This window comes from Myotis davidii, unplaced genomic scaffold (assembly GCF_000327345.1).
Source record: "Myotis davidii unplaced genomic scaffold, ASM32734v1 scaffold803, whole genome shotgun sequence".
Classification (NCBI taxonomy): Eukaryota; Metazoa; Chordata; class Mammalia; order Chiroptera; family Vespertilionidae; genus Myotis; species Myotis davidii.
The window spans coordinates 548,470-557,941 of record NW_006295567.1 but is presented as its reverse complement, the minus strand read 5'-3'; the positions used below and the strand labels follow the sequence as shown (position 1 = coordinate 557,941).

The following is a 9,472-nucleotide window of genomic DNA, read 5'->3' as shown; positions in this document are numbered from 1 at the left end:
CCCCCCCTCCAGGCTTGGCCCAGGAGGCAGGGAACACTGCACCAGTCTGGTCCCAGCCCCCACCTCCCCACACACCTCGCCCCATAGCCTGAGAGGAGCTCTCGGAGCCTGGGGTTCTGCTTCAGGAAGACAGGTTTCACCCGGGGGTCCCTCCAATGTGGGGGCAGAGAACGCTTAAGCTCTTGAAGAATAAGTGGGACCTGGCCCTGCTCGGCCCCTCCCCGTGACGTGGGGCCCCGCCCACCGTTCTCTCCTCCTGGCCCTGCGGAGTCAGAGCACAGAGTTCTAGGCGGCCTTGCTGACTCCCAGCCAGCCAGCTGCACAGCCTATCCCGAGGGAGCAAAGGTGCCGACCCAGAGGTAGGAGAGCAGCAGGGGCAGCCCCGGGAGCCTCCCCAGCACCCCCAGTCTGGGGCTGGGCCGAGGAGGTCAGCTTTGGGAGCTGGTTCCTCGGCAGGCTGGCTGAGCTGCTGTCTCCCTGACCTGAGTGGGGGCAGGTGCTCAGATCATTAACTCCTGGGGCAGGCAGGGCGGTCGCTGCCAGTGGGGAGTTCCCAGGGCCCCGGCTTCTCACCCTCTCCCTGCCCTCTCCGCAGACGCCCTGCTGGAGGACTTGGAGTCCACCACCTCCCACATCTCCAAGCGGCCCGTGTTCTTGTCGGAGGAGACTCCCTACTCCTACCCAACTGGAAACCACACGTACCAGGAGATTGCGGTGCCGCCCCCGGTCCCTCCACCCCCGTCCAGCGAGGCCCTCAATGGCGCGCTCCTTGACCCCTTAGACCAGTGGCAGACCAGCGCCCCCCGATTCATCCACCAGCAGGTGAGGCTTTGGGGCTCAAGGAGCGTGTCTGGCAGCGGCCTGGGAGCCGAGGGAGGAATGGGTTCCGGGGAAGGGGAGAGGGGCTCTCCCCACCAGACGCCACGTGAGGGGGCGGTGACCAAGTGTTACTCACCTGTCTCCAGCCGGAGCGTGGAAATTCCCTGGTGAGACGGGCTGTGAGCAGCAGCCTCCTGGGGGTGACTCGGACTGTTCCTTTTCCTCCCGGGAGGCTCTGAGCATTCTCCTTCCCGCAGCCCCAGCCCCTGCCGCCGGCCTACGGCTCCAGTGCCAAACCGTGCAGCGCCTCCACCCCCCAGGACGGCCTGGGCCCTCCATGCGCTCGGGCCGGTGAGGAAGAGCACGTCTACAGGTACGGCCCCAGCCCTGCTGCTCACCTCCCCTCCTGCTTGGGAATCCTGGGACCGGCCAGGCCTGGAGGCAGCCGAGGCCAGGGATGAGGCCTGGCCAGGGCCCGTGAGGGTTCTCCATTGGGCCAAATCACAGAAGGCCCGAGGCCCCCAGCCAGCTCATGGTGCCTCCTGATGGCCTGGTGGCCTGATCAGGGCCATCTCCATCCTCCACACAAAGCCTGCGGCCACGTCACGTCACCCGTGTCATTGAGGAACGGGGAGGCAGGCCTTCCTCACACCCCTCCCCACTCTCAGTCCTCTTGCTGTGGGAGACCTCGTCCCCCGCTGCCTATTCTCCTGGAGAATCGGGGTGGCCAGAGCTGGGACTGTCTCTCAATGTGATCTTCCCTTTGTCTCTCAAAGCTTCCCCAACAAGCAGAAGTCGGCTGAGCCTTCACCCACCGTGATGAGCTCCTCTCTGGGCAGCAACCTTTCGGAACTGGACCGCCTGCTGCTGGAGCTGAACGCTGTGCAGCACGGCCCCTCGGGCTTCCCCGCAGGTGGGGCTGGGCCCTGGGCAGGCCTGCCTCATCCTGAGAGGGCTCAGGCTGAGCAGTCTTTCTCTCTCCCTCTCCTAAGATGAGGCCAACGCGAGCCCCCCGCTGCCTCGGGCTCTGAGCCCTCACTATGGCACCCCGGAGAACAACAGCCTGCTGGCGGGCAGTGCCGGGCCCCCGATGAAAGAGACGCCCAAGCGGAACGGGGCCCGGGGCCTGGAGGACGTGCGGCCCAGCGTGGAGAGTCTCCTGGACGAGCTGGAGAGCTCCGTGCCCAGCCCCGTGTGAGTGCCCGGGCTTGCCAGGGGGGCTCGCTCGTCAGTGCCCGTGCTCCGTGCCTGCCCACTCAGCCCCATGTCCCCTGTTCCCTCCATCAGAGCCTGTGGTCTGCCAGACCCTGCACCAGGCTCTGGGGGGATAGTGACGAGTCACACGGACACCATTCCTGCCTTCCTCGAGCCACCATCCATCGGAAAGGATGGACATCACGCATGCTGAGGGCCCCTATAGCTTAGTGGCCATCAGCACAGGTTTTGGAGCCACACAATGGGGTTCAGACCTTGGCTCTGCCCTTACGAAGTGTTTCAAGCCTTAGAGTTTCCATCTGTAAAATGGGATTAGGGGGTGTGGATAATGGGGATAGGGCCACCTGCCTCCATGGGGTCGACCCAATCATACATGTAAAGCACGTGGAGTGGTTTCTGCCTCATAGCAGGTGATGTACATGGTGCATGCTTTCTAAGTGTTAGCTCTTCTCGCACATGTACATGCAGTGCTACACGGCTCGGGCTGATGTCATGGGCAAGCTTGGACTTGGGCCGGAGGACTAGAGGCTTCTTCCTGGGAACGTTGCTGCTGAGCGGCCCTCCCTTCTCCCATGTCCGCGCACCTCAGCTCTGTACCCCTGGCAGACAGCAGCCTCCTCCCCAGAGAGATCAGGAGCTAGTGGGCCTCCCCGGGGTTGGCGGGGTGGGACCCCAATGTCAGAGCTGACATGTTGATCTCCTGAGGAGGGGAGGGCCATGCAGGAGGGAGCCTGGGGCTGGACTTGGGGCTCCCTCTGACTCGTGCCTGTCTGCAGCCCCGCCATCACTGTGAGCCATGGCGAGATGAGCAGCCCCCAGCGCGTCACCTCCAGCCAGCAGCAGACACGGATCTCGGCCTCCTCTGCCACCAGGGAGCTGGACGAGCTGATGGCCTCCTTGTCGGATTTTAAGGTGCCCGAAGCCCCTTCTTCCCTGCCCGTGTCTCCCATCCTTCTCTTTCCATACCTCAGTGTGAGTAGCTGGAACTCGGCCCCTCCGTTTGGGTGCCTTGCCCTGAGCCAGGGGCCCCACAGTGCCCTGGCCTGGCCAGGGTGTGGGGGAGGGAGGGCTCAGCCAGGCGGTGGGCACTGAGCTGCCTCGCAGCCTGTGAAGGCCGAGACATTCCTTCCTCCCGGGACGAGGAGGTAAAACAAAGGGCCCTGTGTGGATGCTGCTCTTGGTGGGGGAGGGCATTCTCTGCTGGCCACGGGGGGCCGTGCGAGCTGGTGCCGGAGCGGTCATTGCCCTGGAGCTCATCTCCCACGCTGGCGTCCTCCGCACGTCCTTGCTTCCTGCCTCTGGCTTCTGGACCCAAGGCCTCCTTTGCCAGCCTCCCGTCCTGCCCCGCTTTCTCCACGGGCCTCTGAATCCCTCAGCTTCTGTCTGTGGGAAACCTAATGTCGGGCAACCGGGCCAGTCCACACGCGGCCCCTTCCTCCCCCCTGAGCCCCCTGCCTGCCGGCCAGGTGTTTTATCGAGCGACGCGGTGCCGCCGTGGGGCCGATATTGACCGACCTCTCCTGTAATTGCTGAGAATACTTTTCCGTGCGGGTCGAACTCTGGCGTTTGACTTGGGGAATCTGAGAAGGGGAGCAAGTGGTCATGCGCTCTTGGCCCTGATGGTGCCTCCAAACCTCCCTTCAGCTGGGGTTTTTGGTGGGAGATGGGAGTGGGGCTTGCAGGGGTGGGCGAGCTACTGGCCGTCTGAGCAGCCAAAGCCAGGCGCAAGTCTGCTGGACCAGCACTGGCCTGAGGAAGCCCCGCTCCCGCGCCCTTTCGAATGGGGCTTTCCGAGCGCCAGCGTCGTGGGGCCCGTGGGAAGCTGAGCTGGTTCTAGTTGCGCACCCAGAGCAAGGTCCCGGGGACGTAGGGAAGGTGGGTTTGTCTGGGAGAAACCAAGCCGAGAATCTGGTTGGGCTCTGGTTTGGAGGCACCAGAGCAGCTGCCTGTGGCTGACCGTCCCTTGATGGTGCCTGGACTGACCTCTCTGGTCACTCTCTCCAACGGCCACCGCACAAGCCTTCTCTCCCTCGTGCCTCCTCTGATTGGGTGGCTCCCAGGCTTTGCTCAGAGGCGTGCCCTGCTGCCTGGGTTTGATGGGGCCAAGGACACGTTGCCCAGGAACACCGTGTTGGGTGTCGGGGTTTCCTCAGAGGCCCAGTCCTCATACGTCAGCTCTGCGGCCACCCCGCCAGTATAGACGGTGTCTCTCAGAGCTGAGGTCAAGCCCACCCCTTGCAGGGAGCGTCCTTCCTCACCTCTCCTGTTTCTGTCTTCTTCCCTCTGCCTTTTGTCTTTCTCCTCCTCCAGACCAGCTCCTCTGCTGTGGCCTTGAACTCCCTGGGGCTGCCGCCCAGCTCAGCTCCATCCTCACATCACATACGTCCTTCTCCTCCTTCTCCTCCTCCTCCTCCTCTTCCTCCTCCCGGGCCCCCTATACTCTTGCCACCCACTATTAAACCCTCCTCTGGAGGCCACGGTCTCACCACAGAGGCCCTCTGCCATGAGGATGATGAGGAAGGGCAGGGACTCTTACCTCCTGTGGCTCCCAGCTGGCTTGATTTGGCTGGCCTTGGGGTGACACCTGACACCCCCAACTCAAGGTCTCCCTCTGCGGAGGGCTCTCTGGGGCCATTTGGTGCAGAGAGCCAGACTCGAGGCTGGAGGGACGCACTAAACCTCAAGAGTGAGCTCTGCAGGGCTCCCCCAGGCCACCCTCGACCCCAAGCTGGGTGTTCAGGTCCCCAGGAGCCTGGAGACCCCCAAGGGCTGTCAGCCAGCCCTGCGTACCCAGAGGAGGCCTTGGCTGCCACGTGGGAGCAGCCGTGGGCTTTGGAGGCGCTCAGGCCAGAGACTCCCCACAGAGCTACGCCCAGCTTCCAGGAAGTAACGGAGCCAGCTGTCGTGGCCATAGACCGTCAGGTCATCTTCCCAGACACCTGGAGTCCTACGAAGGAACGTGGACAGCTGCAGGAGGGGACCAGGCCAGAGCCCGCGGGGCCAGAGGGCAGCCGCCCGGCTCCCGTGGACCAGGAACAGTTGGGTGGAGAGATGCCCGTGCGGCGAAGCCCGATCCGGCCAACCCAGGGACCCGAGACAGCCCGGAGGCCAGCGGGCACCGCTGAAGCTGCCGCCGAGGCTGAGAGGGCACGGCCGGAGCTTCCACAGGCCGTGGTCACGGACACGCCCACCACCGAGAGGATCTCCACCTCTGGCCAGGCAGGCGCGAGCTTGCACGGCGGCTGGGCCTGGTCCTCGCGGCCTGAGTGGGCCGCTCTGGCTAACTGCATGCCGCCTCCCACTGCGCATGTCTGCTTGGGCAGCGAGTCCTGAGCTAGCGTGGCCTGTGACCCGACGACCAGCTCTCGCCTGGGCACTGTGGGGGCAGTGCAGCTCCCGGCCTGGGAATCACTTTGAGTGACAACCCGCTTCTTGCTTGTTTAAGGCCTTTTCCTTTCGATGAGCTCCCCTGACATCCGGAGGTGACATCCGGATGTTCACGAGATGGTTGAAAGCATGAGCTTTGGGACCAGATAGAACTGAATACAAACCCTGCCTCCAACACTCGCCACCTCTGTGACCTTGGGCAACCTCCCACCAGCCTCAGTTTCTCATCTTTGAAATGGGGGTAAAGGTAGACCTTTCCCCCGCAAGGTTGTCCGGAGGGTTCCATGAACGAACGCCTGGAGGCGCCGAGTGCAGCAGTGCCCTCAGTGAGCGTGGCTGCTGACACTTGCTTCCCGCTTTATAGAAACAAAACAAAACAAAACAAAAAACCACTGCAAACCAGGAGGTTATACTATAAACAAGAAAAAAATTTAGAAGATTTGGAAGGAATGACCACATTTTTTATTACAAATTTAAAAAAAGAAAGAAAAAGCCTTCTGTCTTTTTACTAGTCCTCACTTACATGCTCTCAAATAAATAATCCTCATAGTAATAATAACCCTCGAAGGCAGCCAGGAAAGTACGAACCCATTTCAAGGATGGAGGAGCCGAGGCCCCGGGAGTGAAGTGTCTTGCCGAAGGTCAGAGCTGACACCTGCCTCCGCCCCACCTCAGCTCTCTGGCCGTTTTGTTGAGCCCTCCCTTGCCCGGGCACCTGAGTGTGGACTGAGCAGCTTTGGCAGAGCCCAGAGTGGGGCTGTGACAGCTTCCCCTCCCCCCTCAGATCCGCTCCGTGATCAGGAGGAGCCGGGAGACAGGCCACGCGCACCCCATGTCCCGGGAGCCCTCCCCTCGCCGCCGGCTGGACCCCGCCACCATGAGCAGGACCCCATCCCAGGAGCGGCTCATCGCAGAGCTGCAGGGGCGGCTGGGCATCCAGCCGGAGGCAGAGGCGGCGGCAGCGGGGGCGGCGGGGGCCTCCCCCGAGGACTGGATGACGGAGGGCGTCGTCATCACTGTGCAGCCTCGAGGGAGGCGGGCTGAGGGGCAGCTGGTAGAGAAGGTAGCAGGGAGATGCCCAGGGCTCGGCCAGGACCAGGGCTGCGGGCATCCTGGCCAGCGGGGAGCTTGGTGTGTGGGGGTCCTGCATCCTGTGGCCCTGGAGAGACGGGGCAGAGCGGGAAGGCCCGGGGAGCTGGGGGCCTGGCTTCTCGGTGCCCTTGCTGGCTGGGCTGGTGCTTCCTCGCCTTCCTCATCGCTCTCCTTCCTTTCTTCTCCCCAGGTGGTTTTCCCTCCCGGCTCTCCCGTCCCCCTGAGAAGAACCTTCTCTGTTCTGCCTTCTCCTCCTGTCCCTTTCCTCCAGCATCACAGAGAGGCCGCGGCCAGCAGCCCTTCTCCCCCGCCCAGCCTGCCTGCACCCTCCACCCTGGGGCCCTCAGTTCTTCCCTGTGGGTCCCCTGGGGCTCAGAGTGCTGGGGCAGGGCCGCAGGAGGATGTGCCGGTGCCCACCTCGCCCCTTCCTGCACCCCACACTGTGAGGTCCGTGGGCTGCCAGACCGACGAGGACCCGATGTTCCCCCCGATGCAGGCAGGCCCTGGGCCCCGGCATGAGCCCCACCTGTCCCCCTACACACACACACCTGGTCTCTGTCCATAAGCCCAGCAGGACCGCGTCCTTCCTGGAGACCTGGCCTTGACCCTGGACCTCATTTAACCTGACGTCCACACTCCCGCCCCAGCATGTCAGCGTCCTCTTGCCTGCCTGTGGGCTCCCTTCTGCCTGCCCCTCCCACTGCCCCTCCATCCTTTCCCAGCTCCCCCGAGAAAGCCAGGCCCAGAAGAGACCCCAGCCCAGGCCCAGCACGTGGGAAGCCTCTGCTCTCAGGCCTCAGGCCCCTCCCTCCTGGGACCCTGCCTGTGGGTGGCTCCCCTTCCCTTCTCTCCTCGCCCTGGGACGCTCTAGACTTTCTGTAGACCTTTCCTCCTGATGTTGGTGCTGCCAGTGGGGAGAAAAGCCTCTCACCCAGATTCCCTTTGTGAAATGGTCCAACAGCGGGGTCTCTTTTTGTTTCTTCCTTAATTAAAACTGTTTTTTTCTTACCCTCGTTTTCTCCCCTATTGAAGATCCAGGGCCTGGAACAAAGAGCAGATGGAGAGCTGTGCTGGGCGGCTGGCTGGCCTCCGAGTGGCAGGCAGAGCAGCCCCGAAGGGCAGGACGAGGGAGGGGTCAGTGCCAAGTTTGGGCTGTGTCCTGCGTGCCGTGTTTCCCATGTTTCCCGGGTCAGGCCAGTGCGGTGCCAGGCGTCCTGACACCAGGAAGTCTTGCGATGTCACTCCCACCTGGAGGGCTCGTGAGGCCCCTGGAGGAGGTTGCACTTCTCGCCTCCATCGCCCATGTTCAGGAGGGAGAAAAGCCCCAACCCTGACCTGCCCCCCTCTCTCTCCACAGTTCATGGCCCAGGGGAAGACAGGGAGCAGCTCTCCCCCCGGGGAGCCCCCAAAGCCCGGGAGCCAGCTGGACAGCATGCTGGGGAGCCTGCAGTCTGACCTGAACAAACTGGGGGTTGCCACAGTCGCCAAGGGAGTCTGCGGGGCCTGCAAGAAGCCCATCGCCGGGCAGGTGATGAGGGGTCGGGGTGGGGAGAGCGGCAGGTGGGCACAGGGACCTGGCTCCTCAGAAGGGAGCTCCGTGGCAGGCCAGGGCCTTGAGCCACAGCCTGCCTCCCTCCTCAGGTGGTGACGGCCATGGGGAGGACGTGGCACCCCGAGCACTTCGTCTGCACCCACTGCCAGGAGGAGATCGGGTCCCGGAACTTCTTTGAGCGGGACGGGCAGCCCTACTGTGAAAAGGACTACCACACCCTCTTCTCCCCGCGCTGCTACTACTGCAACGGCCCCATCCTGGATGTGAGTTCCGGGCACGGCGGGAGGGCAGCGCTGGCTCACTCAGCTTCACGTCACCCTCTGAGGGGCAGGGGGTGCCCCCTGAGGCTCAGAGCTTCTGTCACAGGCCCGAGCTCACAGCTGGGATTCAGACCCAGGTCTGATGCACTGGCACCGTCCTAGTGCCCGCAGGCCCCCCAGCTCCACCCCAGAACGCTCTGCGGAGACTCCGAGGTGAGGCGTGAGGTGCCGGCTCCCTCCCCCACCGTGTGACGTTAGGGAGATGCCTGGCCTCTGAGCCCGAGTCTCTTCCTACGAAACGGGAGTCACGGTCACAACAGAGCCTGTGACCTCAGCCGCCCTGGGGATCAGAGGAGCGGGCCTGGCATGTCACCGCCTTCAGGGCCTCGGAACCCTGGTGGTGCTCGGAGCACAGTGAGGGGAGACCCCATCCTGGCAGCCTCTGCGCTGCCCTTGGCCGGGGCCGGGCCGGGTGGGACGGACAGCTCTCGGCGGGGGGATCTGTCCCGCGGGCGCAGCTCAGCTCTGACCCCGCACTCGCTTTCACAGAAAGTGGTGACAGCCCTCGACCGGACGTGGCACCCCGAGCACTTCTTCTGTGCCCAGTGCGGCGCCTTCTTCGGTCCTGAAGGTACGACGGCAGGCTCACTAGCTGCCCCGGGAGCGTCAGGAGGGGGCTTTGCTGATGGTGGTCAGGGCTCCACCTCGAGGCCCTCACTCTGCCCCACAAAACCCGCTCCTCAGGGTTCCACGAGAAAGATGGCAAAGCCTATTGCCGGAAGGATTACTTCGACATGTTCGCGCCCAAGTGTGGCGGCTGCGCCCGGGCCATCCTGGAGAACTACATCTCGGCCCTCAACACCCTCTGGCACCCCGAGTGCTTCGTGTGCCGGGTAAGGAGCCCCCTGCGCCCGCTTCTGCGGGGCCCCGACCTGGCCGGCGTGGCTCAGTGGTTGAGCATTGACCTGTGAACCAGGAGGTCATGGTTCAGTTCCTGGTCGGGCACATGCCCAGGTTGTGGGCTCAGTCCCCAGTAGGGGGCGTGCAGGAGGCAGCAATCAGTGATTCTCTCTCATCATTGATGTTTCTGTCTCTCCATCTCACTTTCTCTCCGAAATCAATAAAAATATATTTTTTAAAAAGACGA

At 63.5% G+C, this 9,472-nt stretch overlaps 1 protein-coding gene across 3 annotated transcripts in view; it reads left to right on the top strand.

The window, feature by feature from the left end:
• Positions 1-9,472, top strand: part of PXN (paxillin) — a 19,209-nt gene that overhangs the window by 6,353 nt on the left and 3,384 nt on the right. Inside the window, exons 1-13 of one of the 3 annotated variants that reach the window (XM_015568165.1) lie at positions 596-822; positions 1,077-1,192; positions 1,596-1,732; positions 1,812-2,013; positions 2,811-2,946; positions 4,345-5,253; positions 6,206-6,484; positions 6,704-7,009; positions 7,546-7,647; positions 7,871-8,041; positions 8,155-8,328; positions 8,875-8,956; positions 9,070-9,218. In XM_015568165.1, coding sequence (XP_015423651.1) covers positions 1,639-1,732; positions 1,812-2,013; positions 2,811-2,946; positions 4,345-5,253; positions 6,206-6,484; positions 6,704-7,009; positions 7,546-7,647; positions 7,871-8,041; positions 8,155-8,328; positions 8,875-8,956; positions 9,070-9,218 — 2,604 coding nt within the window. In that variant the 5' untranslated portion in view covers positions 596-822; positions 1,077-1,192; positions 1,596-1,638. Of the gene's footprint in view, positions 1-595; positions 823-1,076; positions 1,193-1,595; positions 1,733-1,811; positions 2,014-2,810; positions 2,947-4,344; positions 5,254-6,205; positions 7,010-7,545; positions 7,648-7,870; positions 8,042-8,154; positions 8,329-8,874; positions 8,957-9,069; positions 9,219-9,472 lie in introns of those variants that run through there. The other 2 variants (XM_006770298.2, XM_015568166.1) reach the window with 2 other exon arrangements.